The following is a 25,879-nucleotide window of genomic DNA, read 5'->3' as shown; positions in this document are numbered from 1 at the left end:
AACTTCAAATTGGTTGAAAAAAATGCATGTTTATGTAAGGCTTCCCTTAATTCGAAAATCTCTATTTTCAGGCACAGGCTCACATAAATTTGACTTTTGAATAACTGTAATAAATCTGATAAATCAAATGAGTGTTCCGTTGCTATTAATACTTATTACATTATATTCAAGAGTATTTAAAAAGCAAATTTTTGCAATATTTGAATTTTTTAGGCCAAAATCTTGACAGTTGAAAATATTTGATTTAAACGTCAAAAATAAACATCCAAATTTCAATACTAAAATGGCCCTAGTTTCTATAATATATATCCTATGGCTATGAAACTTGGCCAACTATCTTATAATTTCCTAAGCTTAGGTCATGCAAAGTTTTATTAAAATTGGTCAAGTCTTTCTATCCTATTAGGTCCAAGGACACAGTTATCGTCCTTTGGTTTTCGTTGTCTACGAATATAGTCCCTAGTGTGAACAGTGTATAACTTGCATTTTTTTTTTATACACTTTCCCAATTTATTTCTTGATATTTTATGCATGAAATATTAAGTAAGGGGATGAAATTACATGTTAAAAAAACTTGGGTGCGGAATCTTTATGTTAAGTAGTGATTTGGTCCAGTTAAAAAAGGTCAAAAATTAGAATGTCTGAAGCTGTCAAACTGAATTGTAGCCCCCCTTAACACAGAATTGTCAATATTTTGAGTTAGAGCTGGTAGAAGTTTCTATAATTTTGATATTATTTGTATCAATAGTAGTACACTACACTGTAAAAATCTTTTTGAGATAGAGCAGGTGCGATTTTTTTAATTTGAATTTATTCTCTAAAAGAAATGCACTACGAAATAACTGTGTTCTCGGGCCTAATCAGTGACTGTGAAAATTAGTCTATCAAACGTTAAGTCGAGGATTTTATGTACTGCCAGTACATTTGATATCTTATAGATAGATAGATATTTTTATTCTTAAGTACAACTTGGTACATGTGCATGAAATACAATATATAATAATTTTAAACATATGTATAAAGTCATTAAACATGAATATTTATACCAACCAGCCTTTAGAGGCTTATGATGCACTGTTTTTTATTCATAACATACCATTCCTAGAGCATTGTTGTATGTCATATCATTGTTACACAAAATTAAAACTCTGTTTTTTTATGACAAATGTACAATAAAGCATCGTCTGTGCTGTGATCCAGCCAAATTTGGAGCAAGTCAGACATTTTTTCGGATCTCATTTTTTTGATATTTTTTCAGTTATTCTTACTATAATTTTTTTATTATATTGCCCAAAGATGGAGAATTTTCAATATTGATGCAATTTCTTTTGATATTCCAATTTTTGAAGGTACACTGATTTTTTTTTACATCCTCTTTTTTAATAATAAATTTTCAATTTTACAATTTTGAGAAGATTTTAAAAGGAAAGTTTAGTATATTTTTTGAAGTTTTACTTAATTATTTCCAGAAAGAGGCTTTGAAAATGCACTTTTCCAACAACAACACAAATTGGTGTTCATTCTTCATTGAGAAAAAATACATTTCCTGAATTCAAATATACATGTACAAATACCTTTTACTGTTAAATAGCAATATAATGAGGAATACATAAATACATTTTATTGCAATCCTGGTTGTTATTTATTTCTCTATAACACACACCTTCGTTTGCAAATAGTCTGATATCCCAGGTCACATGATCTGCTATGTCGATAATATGGACGAGGAACAGGATTGGCCTAAGAACTGTTCCTTTGTATATATTTCGTATCAATAGCTTAAATTTGATATACAAATGTATTAACTTTTCATTTTAATTTATAAATAGTAATACATGTTTACCCAGGTTAGGGGAGAGTTGAGTGCTCACAAACATGTTTAACCCCGCCACATTCTTTATGTCCAAAGTCAGGAGCCTGTAGTTCAGTGGTTGTTGTTGGTTCATGTCTGTCATATTTGTTTTTCTTTAATTGTTTTGCTATAAATAAGGCTGTTAGTTTTCTCAAATATATTGTTTCATATTTTTCATGTCAGGGCCTTTTATAGCTGACTATATGGTATGGATTTTTGTCATTGTTGAAGGCTGTACAGTTGCCTATAATTGCTTACATCCACTTTATTTGAAATTTGGGTGATAGATGTCTCATTGGTAATCATACCTCATCTTCTTATTTTTAATTAATATAAATTTTAATTTACAGATGAACTATATACATGTATGGAAGTCTATGTCCAAAACTTAGTAGCTGTTTGACCTCTCTTAATTTAAGGACAAATAACATGTCGAAAGTTGGCAGTAGATAATTAAAATGGTGTAAAAACTTTCTGCAAGTCATTAAACACATTATTAGATTCATTATATGTCTCCAACTCAGAATTCTGGACCATCTTAAAATCTGGAGTGATCACATAGAAATAGCATGGCTGGTTCAAAAACGATGAAATGAGGATTTTTATTTTCAAAATTGGACAAAAGAAATGTATGTTGTGCTGCTTGTAAATATTGAATTTTAACTCTTTTTTTTCAGACAATATCACATTAACTTACTTTGCCTTTATAAACTGATTATTTTCTATGGTGCTTTAAATAGAGATGATCCATGCCTTATTCCTAATAACTGGTCCTAATTCTTATAGGCATTTCTTTATTTATAAGTATAAAAATAAGGAGATGTCTTGATTGCCAATGAGACAACTATCCACCAAAGTCAAATGAAGTGGATGTAAGCAATTTTAGGCAACCATGTTCATTAAAAGCAAAGAACCAATTAGCCTTTTTTTCTAATTTTGGAGAAATAGCAATGTATTATAAAAAAAAACCATCTTAACAAAACAATCACACAGGACAAGAAGGTAATATATCGTCAATCAAAATTTAAATTCTTTAAACTATGAATAAAAATAAGAGGAAATGTGGGGTATATCAATGAGATAGCAACCCAATGATGTAAAAAAAAAAACATCTTTTAACATACTTTGCCTCTGCCTCCTTGGCTTGTTTTGATGATAAATCTTCCTCAACACTGTAATCAAGTATAGACTTCACACCAAACTGTTGATTCCGTGAAACAAGAGGCCTTATAGCAATCTGATCTTCTCCTGCCACAAAATGGCCATAAAATGTTCCTTTCATTAATGTTGTAAATAAAGTCTTTCCTAACAACCTCCGACTCCATTTCAAAATCTGTAATTTAAAGTACATTATGGATTAAGTTTCCAATTGATATACATGTAGACTTGTTCAAATAATACAATTCAGATGGTTATTTCAGTCTACATGTACATGTAAACTAAGCAAAAGTTTCAAAATCAATAGACCATGACTGAGAGGGCAGGGCCAAATAATCTCCATGGAAATGAGATGTGCCAATGCTAATACAACTGCATACCAAATATCATTGACCTACCACTAGTGGTTCACCATAAACTAGACCTAATCACAAACTAATACATTGTTGATGCCGCCGTCGACGCCGGAAACAGCATACCTATGTCTTGCTTTTTGACTCTGTCAAGGCGAGACAAAAATGATGTCAAGCTTCACATGATTAACTGCAGTTTTTATAGTTATTTACAAAAGTGAAAAACTTAAATTTACCAAATAATAAATTCTAAAATTGAGTAAAATGAATTTGAAATAGGACTAAACCAGTCAGCATACTTTGTCAAATCTGTTTTTTGCATCTTGGCTGTATTAGTTGAATTGGTTATAAATATTTACATACTTTAACATTTTCATATGAAATATAATATAGATAAAATTCTCAACTATAACGTGATTGAAAAAAAAAACATTCTCTTGGTCTGCATGTGCATTCATCATATGGTCATTTTCCTGGTTGACCAATTTTAGGTTACATGAAAAACATGGATGAAAGAACTAGAGGCTCTAAAGAGCCCGTGTCGCTCACCTTGGTCTATGTGCATATTAAACAAAGGACACAGATGGATTCATGACAAAATTGTGTTTCGGTGATGGTGATGTGTTTGTAGATCTTACTTTACTGAGCATTCTTGCTGCTTACAATTATCTCTATCTATAATGAACTTGGCCCAGTAGTTACAGTGGAAAATATTTTGTAAAAATTTACAAAAATTTACAAAATTTATGAAAATTGTAAAAAATTGACTATAAAGGGCAATAACTCCTTAAGGGGTCAATTGACAATTTTGGTCATGTTGCCTTATTTGTAGATCTTACTTTGCTGTACATTATTGCTGTTTACAGTTTATCTCTATCTATAATAATATTCAAGATAAAAACCAAAAGCTGCAAAATTTTCTTAAAATTACCAATTCAGGGGCAGCAACCCAACAACATGTTGCCTGATTGGTCTGAAAATTTCAGGGCAGATAGATCTTGACCTAATGAACAATTTTATCCTGTCAGATTTGTTCTAAATGCTTTGGTTTCAGAGATATGAGCCAAAAACTGCATTTTACCCTATGTACTATTTTTTAGCCATGTCGGCCATCTTTGTTCGTGGGCGGGGTCATCGGACACATTTTTTAAACTATATACCCTAATGATGATTGTGGACAAGTTTGGTTAAATTTGTCTTAGTAGTTTCAGAGGAGAAGATTTTTGTAAAAGATTACAAAAATTTACGAAAAATTGTTAAAAATTAACTATAAAGGGCAATAACTCCTTAAGGGGTCAACTGACCATTTTGGTCACGTTGACTTATTTGTAGATCTTACTTTGCTGAACATTATTGCTGTTTACAGTTTATCTCTATCTATAATAATATTCAAGATAATAACCAAAAACGGCAAAATTTCCTTAAAATTACCAATTCAGGGGCAGCAACCCAAAAACGGGTTGTCAGATTCATCTGAAAATTTCAGGGCAGATAGATCTTGACCTGAAAAACAATTTTACCCCCATGTCAGATTTGCTCTAAATGCTTTGGTTTCAGAGATATAAGCCAAAATCTACATTTTACACCTATGTTCTATTTTTAGCCATGGTGGCCATCTTGGTTGGTTGGCCGGGTCACCGGACACATTTTTTAAACTAGATATCCCAATGATGATTGTGGCCAAGTTGGTCAAATTTGGCCCAGTAGTTTCAGAGGAGAAGATTTTTGTAAAAGTTTACGGACGACAGACGCCAAGTGATGAGAAAAGCTCACTTTGCCCTTTGGGCCAGGTGAGCTAAAAAGTGCAAGGTGTTGATATTTCACTGGGAAAATTAATTTAGCCTTGACAGTTTATTCATAACTGTCTTTCATGTTTGGTGTCTTTAAAAAGTTCTACTTATTGTGTTAACTGAGGGGCCTGATGGGTTATTTTCGTTCTTCGTGATCGGCGCATTTTTGCTATCGTGATCCGTTTTTCTTCAGATTTATACTCTTTTTATATTTTCGTGATCCGTGATCATGGAAATTTATTTTCTGTGAATCGTGATTGACAAAAAAATCAACTCGTGAATCGTGATGAGACCCCCACCTCAGGCCCCTCTTAACTCACTTTGCTCCTTTACTATAAGCAAAATATTTGTGAAAATGCATTATGTGTGACCAATTTATGGTAACACTTGGATAATGTTATTCAACTTTATCATATGTTTTGAAGTTTTGATTAAATATGACTTCTTTTAAGATGTTAATGTGCAATAATAAAATGTATGGCAGTTTGCAAGTCCAAATAGTTATGACGTCTTCATGGTCTTGAAAGACTATTTTCATTGTTTTCTGTGATGCCTTCCTACTATGAAGGCCCTACATTGAAGGTGTCACACAAACATCATAATTATTTGGACTAGGTACATTGTAGTTATATTTTGTCTGTACCAAGTCAGGACTATGACAGAGGTTTTTCACTGTTCTGTTGGTTGATTTCATTTTATTTTGAGTTTTTATGGACTTCTCCATTTTGAATTTACCATTAAGTTCAGTATTTTTGTTATTTTTTTTTTGCATGTTCATTGTTGAAGGTCCACTGAGGGTCACGACTTTTCTCCTTCACGTTACTATACATATAGTAACGTGCTTGTATACATATATAATGAATTCAGTGTTCTTACCTCGATATTATTTTTTACCAAGAATTCAACTGAACACAGATTGAATACAAATAGTGCTCGAACAAGTTCTGAAGTCTTTTTACTACGAAAAGCTTCTTCGGCATTACCAAACGTCAGATCAAGTTTGTTCTGCTTTTCCTCGTCCTGGGTGAGCTTGGATAAACTTTCGGCATCCTTGATTTCAGCTCCTAAGGTAGATTTATAGAATGTTTGTAAAGAATATAATGGATGCTTTCTCGAATGGCTGATCAAAAGTAAATTTCTCTTCCGGATAAGTTTGAAAACATTTGCCATGTTATATAATTATCACACCGTAGTATTATGTTGTTGTGCTGAATGAGTCCTGGGTCAAGGTCAACTTAGAAAGTGGGCAAATGTTTAGATTATCGATGACAATAATTACAATAAAATTTACTTATTATTTTTTTAATAACGCATCCTATTTGTATTTGTCTATGTGTGTGCTTGTGTTGAGAAATATTTTGTTGCTTTTCTGTCTAATAACTTGACGTCGAAACATAAAAGGCATTTTTCATTCTTTATGGAGGTGTGTCTCAAACAGCCAATCAAAAGTGGTAAAATATGTTTTCTCAAGCGGCATCTATTCGAACTTAAACTGCTTTCATACAGATTCGGCCCAAGTCGATCCGTCACAAGTCGTTTCGTACCAAAGTGATCCGGCCCCAATTTATAAAATAATATTTACAAGGAATACACTTGACGTATATTTGAATTGAAGTTCATAAATGAATTTTATGAATAATAGCAAAGGTGGACTATAAAAAAAAGTTTACATCGAAATATTTCAACATTGAACTATTTTACATTTAAAAATAAAATCATACAGTCATCACAATGATCACGTGTTAATACAAGTACGGAGTAGGGATGATTTTGTAGCGATGATTCAGAAGCGGATTAAGGGGGGGGCCCTTTTGTGGGAAAAATTTGGTTGATTATAAAGGGAATCACTGAAGCATGACTGGAGCGGGTCCCCTCTTAGGCAGTCAGTGGACCCCCACTTATGAAAATTTCTGGATCCGCCACAGTGACTGTGATTGTACAGTATATAACAATTATGTTTAATATGCGCACATCAGATGTTGAATGGTGGAGGGAACAACAGCACTGTATATATATAGAGAGCACTTGAGCTGAGCATGTAAATATGGTTATTGTTATGCGTTTACTTTTCTACATTGGCTAGAGGTATAGGGGGAGGGTTGAGATCTCATAAACATGTTTAACCCCGCCGCATTTTTGCGCCTGTCCCAAGTCAGGAGCCTCTAGCCTTTGTCAGTCTTGTATTATTTTTAATTTTAGTTTCTTGTGTACAATTTGGAGTTAAGTTTAGTATGGCGTTCATTATCACTGAACTAGTATATATATTTGTTTAGGGGCCAGTTGAAGGACGCCTCCGGGTGCGGGAATTTCTCGCTGCATTGAAGACCTGTTGGTGACCTTCTGCTGTTGTCTGTTCTATGGTCGGGTTGTTGTCTCTTTGACACATTCCCCATTTCAATTCTCAATTTTATTAGATGCCCAATGGTGGAAGGAGATGCAGCACTGTATATAAAGAGAGCACCTGTTCTACATATGAAAATATGGTTCCTCTACAAAGGGGGTTTAAAGATAAGTTAGATTAGAGTAGGTTGATTATCATTTTATCAAAAATTATCAAGAATATCGAGTAAGCATAATATTATACTAAAACATATATTACAGAAGTACATTAATCAATAATTTTCATATGACTTTGACATGTTTGATCTTTTAAAAATATTTTAACTGGTGTATGAGTGAATGATTCTTTATTGCATTAGCAACAACATTTGCTTTAGCAAAATAACAAGGTATATATACATTAATGACAGAATACAAAGAAAAATTAAATAATGCAGAGATAACTTATTATAACACATATATTTGAACAACATATTTTAAACTAATAATTTAATTTTGGATGTAACACGTCTTCTGATTGGCTGAAAGTTTTTGTCTATCAGCTCATAGAAATAATTTTGTCATGTGACCGTGCCGTCCTCAATGTTTTTTTTACAATTAAATTTTAGGGAATGACTGAAAAAATGTGGTGCACACTATTAAATAACACGCTACGCGGGTTATTCAGTGTCCACCACATTTTTGATGTTATTTCTTTATAGATAGAAAAAATATTACAGTCATTTCTTAAATAATTTGAATTCCATGCCGCCTTTAAATAATTACATAGTTACTTGTTGAGCTTTTTGACCCATCTTGTAACAAAATGTTTAGCTTTCGTGTATTTCATGTATTTGGCCATGAACAATAATATTTTGATAATAAGTTGCATCTTAGAGTTCTAAATACAGGACAAATCAACCGTGACAAAATGATATTCATCTTCAATATTGTTCATTTTACAACATCTAAAAAAAAAAGGATTGTTTCTAGGAATATTGTCACAGCGACCTATTTCTAAGTTTAATTTTAAATTCCAAGATGTAATTTGGTAAGTATATTGGTATACAAATCATATTGCAAATAATTCTCCATACAAAAATCTAATTTAAAACATCAAAGAATGAAAGCATTTATATTAGCATACCAGCTTTGGTAATATTGATCGTTGATACGAGATTCACTAAAGTCAAACTATTGAGTTATGTTATCTTGGTTAATCCATATATAATTCAAACCGAAACTAAACAAAAGGTCTCGTACATTGGATGCCCATTGTTTTGCTATAAGAAGCATCAATAAATAAAATTTAATATACATCGGAAAACATTTTTGGTTGATAATGAATTAAATGCAACCAATAATTCTATATTTTCTTAAAATACACACCCGAGCGTGCCCGAGCTCACCACAGGTACAGTTTATCCAAGTTGAGTACAGAAGAAGTAGAAGAAGAAGATGTTTTATTTGCATTAAATGGGCTCACAAAGAGCATAGTACAATATAAGACATTATTGAAACAGAAACAAAACACAATAATCAAGTAATCATACAAATAAAAGAAAAACAGTTTGAACATGAATGAACTACACACACAAGTGTAAAACATCCTTATCGGGGACACCCCAACATAAAAAAGAGCTTTAAATAAATTGGCAATTTATTGGATATCATGTAACTTAACTGCAAAAGCCACCAATTGAAGGTGGGAAATAGATGCACATGGTATAAATGTATGTAAATAGACAATTTGGTTAAAATATTATGAGCAGATGCACAAACCTGGCATGTCATCCTTCGGCTTATAAGGATCCACCCACCCACGAGGAATAAATTTGCACATGGATGTCACATATCTTAGACTGTGTGCACATATATGTCTTCTTTACAATAAACTGGGACCCGATGGCATAAAGTTTAGTTACCCAAAGCCAAGTTCAACGAGGGTCTGGATGGGGTTAACAGAGTAAAGAATAATAAACCAATATTATACAGAAAATGGACCAAAATATCAAAGAATAGAGAAAAAAAGGCACAAAAAAAAAAGAATAGAGAATAATGGGTGCTAAAATATAAAAAATGGAGAATAATAGGCAAAAGGAATAGAGAAAACTTGCTTAAAAAATGAAATATTCAAGAATACAGAATTGAAAGAAAGACCCCATCCAGACAAATCGGACACAAGTGAATCAATCTTATGTAGTCCGCAGTTTCGTAATACGATCTAATATAATACTTTTCAAAAAGCGCTTAAATATACACTTAACTGAAGAACTCTGACAACAAAAGATGTTTTTACCAGTTATTTAAATGTTTTAATCTCAAATTATGGATGTAATTGTTATGTCAAATGTTTATGCTCGTTGGGGCTCTTAAGATGGAAAAAAATATTCTTCTTCGGAGATGCAAGTATTAATTTGCAATTCTGTTATCATGTAAACGAAATTCTAACACTTGGCAGTTCCAAAAAATAGTAACTTTGTCTGCTCTATGGTCGGGTTGTTGTCTCTTTGACACATACCCCGTTTCCATTCTCAATTTTACTTGTACATTTCTTCAACTCTTCCTTTTCTTTAGCCACCGTCTTCAGCACTGTGAAGTTTATGTCGACATTTGCACTACGCATGGCTTGCGGAACTGTATCAACACGGTAAATTAAAATTTTAATTAAATTATAAACCCAAATTAATTTTCACATTTTTACATGGTACGATACAATATACATTAATCATAGTACTGACGTACTATTTACTCGGATGATCCAAGATCTTATGGCTTACAAATAAATCATACAGATTTTCGTCTCTTTGTTGACTACTAGAAGAAAAAAGCATATGATTTCACAAGTCGAGTGTGAAACATTTCAGTAACATTTAAGACCATAACATACAAGTTTTTAACATTAAATCAATTGTCTAGGTTCTGTTGGCACAGAGGGTCCAAAAGAATAACTGAAAAAGTTATATGTGTTTTGCCCTGTCATAAGACTGGATAATACATTCAACGAACGTCCCTTTATAGCTGACTTGTTACTGTATCTTTATGAATCATTTTATGGCCAAACTCAGTAAAGATCCGTCTAAATTATATTTATTTGATAAATTTTGAAAACCTTACCGTTACCTTGATGATATTTTTGCTTTTAATATTTAAGAATATCCTAATTTTACTGCTGAAATTTAACTACCGGAACTTACTTTAAATAAATCTAATACAGACAGCAATAATTGTCTATTTCTAGATTTCAATATTTCAGTTTCACACGGGAAACTCTTTACAAAAATTAACGAAAAAAAAAAAGATTTTTCGTTCCCGATTGCTAATTTTCCCTTTTTTGGAGGGCATATTCATTTAAACCCCTTCTTACGGTGTGTATATATCACAACTTGTTCGCTTTGCTCGTGTCTGTTGTCGCGTTTTGGGTTACAATGTTATAACTGATAAATTAGTAAGTCGGGAATTTCGTTACCACTAATTAATTAAAACCTTTACCAAATTCTTTCAATGATACAAAGATTTGGTACCTGTTGAGTTCTTATCAAAAGTGGGATTTTACATCCTAATGTTTACGGGATGTTGTTTATAATACCCGGCCCAGGTAAGGGGGAGGGATGTCGCCTTCAAACATGTTTAATCCCGCCACATTCTTTATGTGCCTGTCCCAAGTCAGGAGCCTGTAGTCCAGTGCATGGTTGTCGTTGGTTCATGTCTGTCATATTTGTTTTTTGCGTAAATTGTTTTGTTATAAATTAGGCCGTTAGTTTTCTCAATTGAATTGTTTCATATATTTTCATGTCCGGGCCTTTTAAAAAGAAGGCCTTTATACATTAAGATATGGTTTTAGTTCAGTTGAATGTAATGTTAAAAAAGAATGGAGAAATAAAACAATAGTTCCTTTGAAATGGAGAACGTCGTATTTGCCTCAATGGAATGTCTCGACTGCATCTGAATATTTGGCCAAACGATTATCAACTAATTTTAATGACTGTTGAAAAGACCATCTTCTTATATCTATTTGCCTACATCATGTCTTTTTGAACTACCTACATGTGCAGCTTTTTCAAGTATCGTTGTCCTACAAACAGATTGGTGCGGTTGCTTGTTTAACTGCAACACCAAACTAATCACTAAACAGAAGAAGCAAGCACCTGCCTTGTTAATGGCCTGACAAACCTGAGATTACTGTAATTTTTAGATCATTACTATGTCCTCTTCCAGTTGATCACAGAGAAACTGTTCGACTCGAGAAGAATACAGTCTAGTTAAGTCTAGCTTAAATATTGGAACAACACCAGTGTCTATACGTGATCACTCGTTGTAGACTACTGTTCTGCCAGAATGGTACCGCGTAGTTACGATTTTCTATACTTTTCTCACAAATCTTCTGATGTTTGATAAATGTGGCATACACTTGGTATTATAGTGCACTTAGTTTTATTGAAGGTACTTCAATAAAACACTTTGTAATCTTCTATAAGGGAATTTTGTTGATCTTGATATTTTGTGGCGGCCATCTTGGAAAGAGCCGCCACATTGAATTTTCAAGGTTGATGTATAGCTTATATTTTTCAAATCACCCAGCACTACTATCATGCCTCATTTGACCTTAAATTTGACCTTATATAAGTGAATTTTGTTGATTTCGATATTTCCCATCTTGGAAAAAAGCCGCCATTTTGAAAATTTAAGGTGGATCTGTCAATGTATATTTGTTCCACCTAACAGAAGTTCCACTGGAAACTTTGTTATAAACAATGTCATAATATCTATTCCTGTTGAAACAAATATTCTACATCATTTATTCCGTTAGGAACAAAAACTGTAATATTTATTCCTGTGGAAATAATATTCCAGAATATTTTTTCCTTTTGGAACTTATATTATGAAGGAACTTCTATTCCGTGACAGGTCCATAGCTAATATTGTTTGAACCACCAATTTGAAGAACTACTACCATGCCAAATTTGGTGCTTTTATCATCAAACCCACAATTTTGTCACCGATCGGCCGGACTAGTAGCTTTTATGACAGAAAATAATTCAACCAGAAAAATATATTTCGAGTTCTTAACGTTTATGCCGGTAAGTATTCGCTTGATCAAGGGATATGTTTATATAATTTTACTCTTATGCAGAAAGTTAAAAAATGTTACTTGTCTCAAGTGAAAGTCCATACGTCCTTTCATAATAGTCATTATAGAAAAAGAAAGGCCAGCTTTTACAGCATCGCTTACAACAACCAAGAATCTCGGTGATAAAGAAATTGCAATATTTGACAAAATATGGCTAAACATGGATGGAGCTTACGATCAGGACACTGGAGTTTTTACTGCGTCGAAAACGGGACTCTACTCTATTTCAACAACGGTTATGTCCGATAGTGGCAGATATTTACACTGCGATCTGTGGAAAAATAATGAGAAAATGGTCAGGGTTTTTGGTACTGATTATACTCCACTGGGACTCTGAATGTTGTGATGGCATTGAAGATGAATGCCAAAGTGTATGTCAAACATATCACAAATGCGGAAATGATTTATGGTAATCATAGGTCGACATTTTCTGGATACCTAATTACCGAGTAAACCAGGCCAATAAGGCATTTTACTATATACAGAGGCGGATTTAGAGGGCAGGGGCCCGGTCTCCTTTATGGAGCTACATAAATGGTAAATGCATATACACTTTTTACATGTCCCACTGCAAACGTTGTCTAGTTTGGGCCCCTCTTTTTCAAAATCCTGGATCCACATCTGATATACATACATATATATATATATATAGAAACAAGAAATCAGAAGTGTTTTCGAGAAAGCAGTCACTACTGTATATAGATATGTTATACTCAAAGTTTGTAAATATCAAATTTCAAAGTGTTAAAACAGTTATATATTTTCACATTTATGATTTATATGAAAATGAGAAGTTTTTTGTAAGGAACCAGCTTGTTTTATTGTAATATTCAGTAATAAATAGAACACTTACCTAGCATTTTTTCTTCTGAATAAATTCAATCTTTATTTGATTTGGACAATTTCTTTATAATAGACTTGAAAGGCCAGGGCTGATATGCATAAAACTACTTAAGTTAAGATTTGTTCCGAACGGACGGATTTTTCTACATGTCCAACGATAAATTAGTACTACGATTGGATATATTAACGTAAGTGGTTTTATGCATATCAGCCCTGATGTCAGAAGTCTAGAAGATGACCCAATGAATAAATAATGTTTTTCAAATCAAATACAAATCAATAAATCAATAAATAGAATAAATATAAATAAATAAATTAACTCTAAACGTAAAATGGTATGAAATGTCGATGCACATGAATATTTAAAACTAAAACGACTATTTGTGAATTTCACCTTTTCACGTTTATTGCTGATTAGTCCAACCATGGAAGTATTATATTGACCATCATAGGGACTTATACAAATCCTTGATTTGATCATACATGTACTTTTATATCATTGCAACATTGAAATATTCACCAGCGTAGTCTGGAAATCCTCTCTTCCTCGATTGAGTGTTACTAAACATTGAGAAAACCTCCAGCCCTTTTTAAAAAAGCTCATCTCAGCACTTGTCGTCCGGATCCGTTGTCGTCAATTGTCGACATCTTTAACTTTTACAAAAATCACCTCCTCTAAAACTACTGGGCCAAATTTAACAAAGCTTTGCCACAATTATCATTAGGATATCTAGTTTTAAAAGTGTGTCTGATGACCCCGTCTGCCACTCAAGATGGCCTACATGGCTAAAAATAGAACATATAGGTGAAATGCAAGTTTTGTCTATTATGTTGAAAACTGGTATGAATAGAAGAAATCTGACAGTTCAGAAATGATCAGAATGATAAGGTCTACCCACTGAACATTTACATCAAAACTGTCAGACAACTTCTTATTGGAATTATTGCCTTTAAATATAAAATTTTACCATTTTTTTTTCAATTTTGCCTATTATTTTAAAAACTATAATAGATAAAGAGAAACTTTAGTTAGGAAAAATGATAAAAAAAACAAGAATTACAAATAAGTCAATAAAATCGAAATCGTCTGACGACTCGATTTTTACCATTTTTTGCGTTTTTGCCTAATATTTTAAAAACTATAATAGATAGATAAAAACCAAAATAAACAAAAACAATCATAAAGACAAGACCTACAAATAAGTTAACAAAGACTCCTTATTGGAGTTATTGCCCTTTATTACCAATTTTTAGCGTTGTTGCCTAATATCTTAAAAAGTATAATAGATAGATTAAAACTTAAAAAGAAAAAATTATCAGTCGACTCCATTTTGAAGTTATTGCCCTTTAATGACGATTTTTCCCATATTTTTTTAAGCATTTTTGCCTAATATTTTGAAAATTATAATATATAGATATAACTTTAGATTGCAAAAATGATCAGCAAGACAAGATCTACTAATAAGCCATCATGGCTGAAATCTTCAGTGGACTCGTGGTTGCAGTTATTGCCCATTAAAGATGATTGTTATCTTTTTTTATTTTTATTTTTTGTCTTTTTTAAAAAGTATAACGATATAATTAAATGTAGACAGAAACTTTAAAAAGCAAAAATGATGAGCAGGACAAGATATACAAATACGTCAACATGACTGAAATTGTCATTTAACTGTTTATAGAGTTATAACCCATTCATGATGATTGTTACCAAAAAGCGTCCATTGTTGAAGATGCAGGTCAGTAACACAGACTATTTAGAGCCTCTAGTTTTTTAACTGGACAAGGCGATAGGAATGCTATAAAGGAGGATAGTAATGGGGGTACCTTCATGACGAATAACGGTAAAAAATTCTTGCCAAATGACGTTAACGGTAATTTTTGGTGCATGACGATAAAATGTACACTTTCTTTTAGACGATGAAAAAATCGATTGATCTTGACGAATCACGTTATTTTTTTTTCCAAAAATAACGGTAACGGTAATTATTTGAGTCCGCTGACGAATCACGATAAGCATATTTTGACGAATCACGGTAAAATTCTAACCAATTTGACGCTAACGATAGCCGAAAATGACCGTTTGACGACTGACGGTAAAGGGCATTAATTACTACCCTCATAAAGGGAATGCAGAAAGAGAGAGAATGAATGAACTCCTGAAAGGTAGAATGGTAATTTAAGCGTTTACTCTTTATTAAATGTTCATGGGATTCTGAGTTATCGTTTCTTTTGAATCCATATTTTATCCGCGTTAAAGGTTAAATTGAGGTAAGTACGCACTTTTCAGCACTGAATAGATTGCACACTGTATCAAGGACGATTTTTTGGAGCATATTTTTGCACTTTGTTAACGAAAACTATGGCAAGCCGTTCTCGTCAGAACTATGTTTAAGCCATTTTTCGAAAAATTTACACAGTGAGAATTAAAAAAAAAAAACACTGAGATCTAAAAACACACACTGAGAAATAAAAATGTCACACTGAGATTTCGTACAGACGCACTAAGATTACAAAAAATGAAAAACACACACTGAGAATTGAAAATTACACACTGAGATATCAAAAAGACACACTGCATAGATTTAATGGTTCACAACTCAATATTAACCACTTACAAACATTGAATAAATACTTTATCTTGACGGTTCATTTTTTTTTTATTTCACTAAAAAGTTAATAGGTATTATAACAGTCCATAACACTGTAATGAAAAAAAAATCAACGTTGATTTTTTTTCAATTATAAGAATAAGAATAAGAATAAGAATATTTTATTTTCCAATTAAAGGGCCCTATAAAGAGCTTTTATCACATTACATACAAATACATAAGATTAGACATAAATTGAGAAATATAAAAGAAAACAACACCGTTTTACAATAACTGTTATATAAGGTCAGGACAGACGTGCATATCAACAACCCTGATCAACTCTGAACCAGAACCATTTTGTTCGTAGATCCGTTGCTAAATTGGGTGTGTTTGAAATGTTATATACTTTGAATAAAAATGTAATATACTAAATATTGTAAGAGGTGCACTGTGATTGTTCCACAAACAAATAATTCCCTATTAATCTTTATCTCGATCTTTTTCTGGCAAGCACCTGTAAACTCAAATTCAATCGATCCAACGACGTCACAGATAATATTACGTCATATTGACGCTTTTACCATAATGGCGATGTAAACACACCGTTTGACAGTCATGGCGAAATCTGGCAATTCAAATAATACAGACGATTACTTGAAAGTACTCTTTGATGAAGTTATGAATATTACCTCGTTAGCACATTATGCACGCATTCAAGCCAATGATGCTGAACTTCGAGCAAGGTATTGTACGTCGTTGGCTGAAAAAGCCAATTGCGAAGCGGAGGCTGTCCACCAAATTTCCGAAAGTTTGACATGCACTTCAAAGATGGTAGCAAATATGACACTGAACTATATTTGTTCGTTATCTAATGATGTAGAAAACCCAGATTCCAGGAACGTCTCCTCAGACGAACAAGAAATAATAGAAACACTGAAGCAGATGGGTAGCCCTGAAAAACAACAAGAGAGCCCAAATGAATGTCAAAATTTTGCATCAAAAACCTTAAGGACACCACAAAAACAGGATTTTTCAGAGAAAGACATAAAGAAGAGTTCACTTAAGAAGTTGGGTCCAGTTAATGTAAGAGATTCCTATTCAGACTCCAGTTCTGGCGTTCTCGTTGATACTGTTAAAAATGATCATTCTAACGAACATTTGGACAAATTCCAAGAGCAGTTTCCAGAACTCCTTGTCGAAACTAAAGACCCAAACGCTAAAGATCTCCCGAAGGAATTTGATAGTTCACATTCCCTTAGTCTACCTATTGTATATGAAGATTCGTACCAAGGATCTCGAGGAACAAAGCCATTAACATGGGCAGAACAGAAGAATATTAGGAAAATTCAGAGAAAATTGCGTGAAGTTGATTTGGATGGAAATGAACTTGATAATGTGATCGAAGGATCAGAGCACGTCACAGAAATCGTTGACGGAAAAATAAAATATAGTTCCCCTATAAATAGCGGAGAGATACTGATCAAGTCAGTTAGATTTAGTCCAGGTCCGCCTGATTCTTCAGACGATGAACCAAGTATATAATATCAAAGATCTCTGTCTTTGATGACATGGATGAAACACGTGCCATTCTGTTGTATTTGACCGTGGTCCGTGTACATGTTATACATGTGATATTTTGAGTGTTAATGGAAATGAAATATAGACATAATTATTTTCCATTCAATCTGATCGATTTTTAATTCTATACTTACAGGAGAAGATTTATTACATCTACATTTTTGTAGTTTTGAGAATTAGTAGTGACAAATTATTGTATGAAATTCAGATTTTAACAAACAATTACAAGGTCAATTTCATTCACAAATTCCAAACTTTCAGAGTAACTTCTCCTAAATTTAACTCATAATTCTAAAATCATAGAAATGAATTATGTTTTTTTTTTCGTTTAAAAATAACACTGTGTGCTAAGCTTAATAATATCTAGCTTTATTGAGTAAAGCCAGTTTAAAAGAAACACAAATTTTACACTTGTTTACCACTGTGATGTGATTGAAATATTTTATTGTTTACCACTGTGATGTGATGTGATTAAAATATTTTATTCTTTACCACTCACTTTGATGTGATTAAAATATTTTAATAAATTTAACTACATAAAAACAAGGAGATTTGTTTCTATAACTATAGGGCATTATACATCATAACACGTTATACAGGTATATATATGTCAGAGGAGGGTGACACGAGGAATCTCATTTTCCAAATATTTTTTGTATTTTTTCCCACTTCCCACTTTTTTCATCCCCTATATCCCACATCCCAAAGGGTGTCGTCCACCTCATGTCTGGCTCTCCCTATCCATCATGCCCTCATTTGCTAGAGGTAGTCCAAATTTCCCGCTTTTCATCCCGGCCGACCCTCTCTTCCGTACCTACCGTATTGAATTGTAAATTAGTTTTCGTCCTGAACTTACATGTGCTACAGTGTGGCCACAAGTATTCGTCACTTGCGATTTTTGCTATCTATATTTCATAATAAATAAATTTGGTGTATTTAATGTCTTCTGATTGGTTAAAAGTATTACCTTTATTTTCAATGTTGTCAATTTTTATGGCGACACGCCCACTCTGACGTTGTGTATTCATACGCCAACATGTGTTTACGTTGTTATTGTTAATATAAATAATACAAAAAGCTCTTTGAGCCTTATTTTGATAGAAATTTATTTATAATGAATGGCTATTATTTATTTTGAATTTCGCGCGGATTATGTAAAATGTGAAAAGTCAAAAATTTATTTTATGGTTCAATAAATTCAAAATAAATAAAACTTCGGTTTTCAAAAAAAAAAAAAAAAAAAGAAACTATCATAGACTCATTTCTGGTTGGAATTTATCCAACATGGTACAAAAAGAAGTTTTATTTTTATGTTTGATTGTATATTTGTTGTTGAGCGATTATATAAACACAAGTCCTTTTTTTTTTGTTATTAAGAAATTTGCTGTATATTTCAACCAAATTAAATTGTTCAAAAATATTATATTGTTCGCATTTGGATAAAACAAAAACCACTGAAGACAAGACTATGGCAGTTCTGCTTCTTTCAACACTGGTGTGAAAAAATCCAGCCAGAAACGACCCCACAATTTTTTTTTAAAACGTAGTTTTTTTTAGAAATATATTGCAAAAATATGTCGGTGATGAATACGTTTGGCCATGTGCTGTATTTGCCACTTGAAGTTAAGCAATCAATAATAAAAGAATAATCAATCAATCATATAAGTTGAGAAAGAACAAGTCATACTTCACATTGTACTTCAAAAAATAACTGATTCTACACTAACAAAAGAAATCAAACACTGATATCATAAATTTACTTGAAATGCTTGATTTGAATGACTGAGAAGAAAAACATAAAAAAAACAATGAGACAACTATTCCCCAGTGACCAGAGAACGAGGACGTTAATAAATATAGGCCACCGTACGGCCTTCCACAATGAACAAAACCCATACCATATATAGTAAGCAATACAAGGCATGACAAAATGTGAAAACTGTGAAAACCATCAAAAGAGAAACCCAACGAACTGATTTATGCTAAAAACAATAAACGAAAAACAAATATGACACGGACAGACAGGATGTGCCAAGCTCTTGATCAAATGCGAGTCTTAGCAAAGTTGTCAGTAAATATGGTAATAAAGATCTGCACAAAACAAATCATTAATGAACAAAAACATCCAATATCAGCTAAACCTGGTTGATTATTTCAACTAATCTCATGTTAATATATATCAAAAATTTTCATCAGAAAAGCATGGAGTTAAGTCCTTTTCAACTAACTTTTATAGTTTGTTCTTATGTTGTACTGTTACACCACTATCTCAGGTTAGGGGGGGGGGGGGGGGGGGGGGGGGGGTAGGCGCCAACAAACTAGTTTTACCCCGCCACATTCTGTATGAGCCTGTCATAAGTCAGAAGCCTGTAATTCAGTGGTTGTCGTTTTTTGCTGTATATCATATTTGTTAATCGTTTATTGTATTGTACATAAATCAGGCCGTTAGTTTTCTCGTTTGAATTGTTTTACATTTGCCATTCCGGGGCCTTTTATAGCTGACTATGCGGTATGTGTTTTGCTCATTGTTGAAGGACGAACGTTGACCTATAGTTGTTAACTATATTTGGTCTCTGGTTGAGAGTTGTCTCATTGGCAATCATACCACATGCTCTTATTTTTATATTGAATATTTCAAAAGGTTCGTTTGATTCTGTTCTTCATAAATTGTCGCTTATTGTTATTAATGTTGTTTTTTATATGCAAAATTTATGACAACATTCAACCTTCACAAGCTTTAAAACAGACCCATCATTCAAAAGAGGGTCGACATTGTATATGAAATTAGAAGAAAATGACAATTCATATGAGAACCGAACGACCCCACCCCCCCCCCCCCCAAAAAAAAATAAGAGAGAAAAAAAAAAAAAAAACAGAAACGAAACCCAAATGATATATCAGTCACCATATACATAATATGGTCTTCAACAATACAACATGGGTCTATACTATAAACACCAAATCAGTCTGTTGTGTGGCAGATGTGGTATGATTGCCAATGAGACAACTCTTCACCAGATATAAAAATAAGGAGATGTGGTATGATTGCCAATGAGACAACTATCCACCAAAGTTCAAATGAAGTGGATGTAAGCAACTATAGGTAACCGTAAAGCCTTTAACAATGCGAAAAACCCATACCGTATAGTCGGCTATAAATAGGCCCCGACACAACAGACATGAAAAAAAATCGTAAAAAAAAAAGATTTTTTAATGGACATAAAGACTTAAATATAAAATTAAAAAAAACTAGAAAAGACATTACTAAAGGACAAGATTCACTTTAGGCCAAATATGGTCTTGAATTTCAACTTTATCATACGTTTGCGTGAAAATCTAGGCAGAACAGTAAGTGTCAGCAACAAAATATGTATGATTTTTAGAATATATGCATATGTGTAATATTCATTCATTAAAATCCAATGGAAAATCAGGGTGCAGTTTTTACTTCGGACATGGGCATGGCGGACACACTTGGTGAACTAAACTTAGCACAAAAAAGGGGGAGGAGTTATCATCATACAAATTTGGATATATTATCAAAATATGATGATTTTGTATATGTTCCGGACCATATGAGTATTTGGCCAATCCGCATATGGTCATGACCACATGCATATACCCATATGGTCCGACCATACGCGTACGGTCGAACCATATGAGTATTATACTCGTGAGGTTATGACCATATATACGCGTATGGTCCAAATACTCATATGGTCCGGAACATATACATTATACGGACCTAAAGCTTGTGGAAACCCTTGACCACAACCTATAATTAGAAATGTTCTGTAACCAAAAGAAGTTAACGATGATATAAATTTCTTTGACACAAACATTTTCTAGATCAATGGTGGGAGCCAAAGCAAAATTTCGCTAAGAACTGTTAAGAATTTGGGAGATATTTGACCAAAATCGACGTTCCAACACAAACAATATATAAAAGGACCATCATTTCTTCGTCATTTATAATGTGATGTGCCAAAAAGATGTTATTTTTGTGTTAATGGTAATATCGCAATTATTTCTATGATTGTGAAATCTGTTAAAAAAAACCATTCATATCTATGGACCATTTTCAACCCTTCGTGAACTTACTCCTTTGGACAAGCGTATCAACGTACGTTGGGGTTAAACATAGTCAAAACATATTTCGATGAAACTTCATTCGTAAAATATACATATTTAAACATGAGGACAGTTTTCCTTGTTCAGACATCTATGACACTTCAGCGTATCGATGATCGCTACAACGTCCAATCTTCTTAATGTTCTTATACACCATTATCCCAATCACTTGGATGCTTCATAAAGATCTTATAGATCTTACATCTTGTCGAAATCAGTTACGGTAGGCAAAGAACTAATTACTTTGTCATACATATTTATCTTGTAGAAATGTAATATTCGCTTTTTCAATATTAGATGTTATCTTTGAAAGTTGATGTACTGAATCCAAATGTTGGTTCGACAACAATAGTCGTATATGACTATAGGTATGTTAGAAATATAAGTCCATATACACTGATAAACTTTTCCAGTTTATATTAATTAAAGAAAATGTTTGATATATGTCAATTATATACACAACAAGAGTGGTGGCCAAAGTAAATTTTGCTTAGAAGGGTTAAGAATTTTGGAGAAAATTGACCAAAATATACACAACAACCTCGACAAAATATGCATAAAAAACCAAGAGGGCAATATGGCAAGCTTAAATCATTCAGAGTAAATAAACGTTGGCAATAACTTATTAAACAGAAAAAATCAAAGACACATTCTTTATGTGCCTGTCTCAAGTCAGGAGCCTGTAGTTCAGAAGTTGTCGTTGGTTCATGTCTGTCATATTTGTTTTTCGTAAATTGTTTTGTTATAAATTAGGCAAATTAGGTCGTTAGTTTTCCGATCAATTGAATTGTTTCATATTTTTCATGTTGGGGCCTTTTATGGCCGACTCAGTATACGGTATGGGTTTTTCTCATTGTTGAAAGCATTACGATTGCCTATAATTACTTACATCCACTTCATGGAGAGTTGTCTCATTGCGGAAATCATACCACATGATCATCTCCTTATTTTTTATAAAGCTCTACACACATTTCTCCAAATAACGAAAAACCTTAAGATTTGACATAAAACAATTACTATACTGACGATGTACTTGTACTTGACAGGAGACAGGCATATAAATACGAAGATATATAGATTGGGTAAAAATACGATCGATGTTGAAGTAAAAAGGAGGAAAGTGGTCGCGTTATATATAACCTCTCGTTAAAAATCGAGAATGTTGCACACGGTGTTGGTACAATTTCCAGACCATTAATGAAAGCATTGTGCTGACTGCATGGTGATCTGTCAAAAAAGATATTATCAATTTGTGTTGACTGGTCAGCCCAGTAAAAATATGGTAATATTGTGTTGGCTTAAGTATACAAAGTGAAATGTAAGTAAAATTAAAAAACCCGAAAACATTCGATTATTCCATTTTCAAGCGGAAAGGTCATGTCCAATATACAAAATAAATTGCCAATGATACAACTATCCATCAGAGTTCAAATGATGTGTATTTAAGCAATTATAGGCCACCGGTTTGCTGTAAACTATGAGAAAAACCCATATCGTATAGTCGGCTATAAAGGCCCGACATGAAAAATGGCCGGAAACAAATCAAACGAGAAAACTAACGGCCTAATTTATAACAAAACAATTTACGAAAAACAAATATGACAGACAAGAAATTGACGAAAAACATCCACTGAACTACAGGCTCCTGACTTAGGACAGGCACATAAAAAATGTGGCGGAGTTAAACATGTTTGTGAACGCTCAACCCCTCATTAACCTGAGACATTGATGTAACATCACAATATAAGAACAAACTATAAAATTCAGTTGCAATTGGCTTAACTCAAAAGATCGATACGAGGCACAAAAACAACTAACATAAAAACAATTAGACACAAAGCACCGATATAAGAGTTACTGAAAGCTAGTTCGAAGCCAATTACAACCATTAGATAAATCATGTTCTCCCAAACTAAAGTATCAGTCAATACACATCCAACTGATTTAGTGAAAGGCATCATAATATGTCTGAGAAACTTACGGCCTTGTCCACCGTCAAAATATAAGTTAACAGTAACGACAGGATGTAGGATCAAGAGTTCTCATAACTGTACATATATATCAATATATATTTAGGTATGTTTAAATTGTTCTAATTTAAAAAAAAAATAATAATAAATGTAGTACCGATAAAAACAATATTTTCAAAAGGATTTTACTGCTGTGTTAAATGGATAACCTTTATGAACAAGTTTATACAAAGGGTCAATTGGTTTACGTGGATCGTATCTTAATTTCCGGGCTCTATAAACAGCTGATGTACGTCCATCTGGATGAGATATCCCGTTATTTTTAATAAAAATTCTACAGGTACAGCCAAACCTTTTAACAAAATCATGACCTTTTAACAAAATCTTTGTATCTATGAAAGAATTTGGTATAGGTTTTACTTAATTTGAGGTAGCGAGAACATAACTGTCCAAAAATGGAAAATTAACGATAAGAACGAAACATCGTCTCTTTTGACTCAATTATTGGTATACACTTTCCCATGTGAAACTGAAATATTTAAATCTAGAAAAGGACAATTATAACTGTCTGAAAAATAACTCTGTATTAGATTCAGTTTCCTTTGAGTCACTTTCTGCAGTAAAATCATCATATGATTAAAGCAGAAATATCACCAAGGTAACGGTAAGTATTAAAATGTTAGGGCAGTTTTTTTTTATTAACCGGATTTTCGAAGGAAATATCGGTTATTGATTTGGGAATGTACGGCGGGCGGCTGCATGGGCGGGCGGACGGCCGGCTGCCAAACAGTGTCTCTTCAATAACATGAAAACGCTGTGATGATTTTTTTTCAAATTTAGATATGTTGTTTCTTGTGACTTAATGAAGATCTAGTTCAATTTTCATGATTTTAGTATTTCTCCTTTTTGAGTTATCGCCATTTTTAATATCCAGAAGTGGTATTTTAAAATATTTGTCTCTTGTTATCACATTATGACTCAGCATAATGTCTTATCTCGCAATAAAAATTGGAGTGACAGCTTTATTTGAAAATTTTCTATATCCTAAGTGGTGATGATTATAAACTATATTATTAGACATTTTGAGAGTAATTACATTATTAATTATTAATTAGATCTGGGTTATATTTTAGCATATGATAATCATTGGAGTGACAGATTTATTTGAAAATTTTCTGTTTCCTGATAAGATCTGTAGGACTATATACATAAAGTTTGAAATTTACTAGTTGGACTGTATAAATGAAATTTGAAATTTACTGTTCATTATAAGACATTTTGTAGATAATTAAGTCTCCCTAAACCATATATATTCTTACCCCCACCCCCTTCAATTTGAGAATGTGCTTTTATCTTGTAAACGGTCGAGATTCCCACCCCTAAACCATATATATTCTTGTATGGGACAATATAACAAATCAAATGAAATATTGGGGGAGTCCCCGGGTTCACCCCACCCCCTTCTTTTTGAAAACTTGTAAACGGTCAAGTTGTCCACCCTGAAACCATATTTATTTTTGTATGGGACAATAAAACTAATCAAATGAAATAAAAGGCGAGTCCCCTGTGGTCACCCCAACCCCATCCTGTTTGAGAACTTGTAAACGGTCGAGATCCCCACCCCGCTAAACCATATATATTCTTGTATGGGACTATAACACAAATCAAATGAAATATAGGGGAAGCCCATGGGGGTCACCCCACCCCCTTCTTTTTGAAAACTTGTAAACGGTCAAGATCCCCACCCGAAACCATATATATTCTTGTATGGGACAATAAAACTAATCAAATGAAATAAAAGGTGAGTCCCCCTGGGGTCACCCCAACCCCATCCTGTTTGAGAACTTGTAAACGGTCGAGATCCCCACCCCTAAACCATATATATTCTTGTATGGGACTATAACACAAATCAAATGAAATATAGGGGAAGTCCATGGGGGTTACCCCCACCCCCCTTTTTTTGATAACTTGTAAACGGTCGAGATCCCCACCCCTACACCATATATATTCTTGAATGGGACAATAAAACAAATCAAATGAAATATTAGGCGAGTCCCCTGGGGTCAACCCCACCCCCTCCTGTTTAAGAACTTGTAAACGTTCGAGATGCCCACCCCTAAACCATAAATATTCTTGTATGGGACAAAAAAACAAATCATATGA

At 33.0% G+C, this 25,879-nt stretch overlaps 1 protein-coding gene across 2 annotated transcripts in view; it reads right to left on the bottom strand.

Annotated features, from left to right (window-relative positions):
• The window catches only part of LOC127711778 (proline dehydrogenase 1, mitochondrial-like), a 52,040-nt gene extending 45,496 nt beyond the window's left edge, over window positions 1–6,544 (bottom strand). For both annotated transcript variants that reach the window (XM_052217903.1, XM_052217904.1), the window contains exons 1-2: window positions 6,030–6,544; window positions 2,977–3,185 (exon numbers count right to left, since the gene is read on the bottom strand). In XM_052217903.1, coding sequence (XP_052073863.1) covers window positions 2,977–3,185; window positions 6,030–6,323 — 503 coding nt within the window. In that variant the 5' untranslated portion in view covers window positions 6,324–6,544. The remainder of the gene's footprint in view (window positions 1–2,976; window positions 3,186–6,029) is intronic.
• Window positions 6,545–25,879: the final 19,335 nt, after the last annotated feature.

The sequence above is a fragment of the Mytilus californianus genome, unplaced genomic scaffold (assembly GCF_021869535.1).
Source record: "Mytilus californianus isolate M0D057914Y unplaced genomic scaffold, xbMytCali1.0.p SCAF_8, whole genome shotgun sequence".
Classification (NCBI taxonomy): Eukaryota; Metazoa; Mollusca; class Bivalvia; order Mytilida; family Mytilidae; genus Mytilus; species Mytilus californianus.
This window is presented reverse-complemented; position numbering and strand designations above follow the sequence as displayed.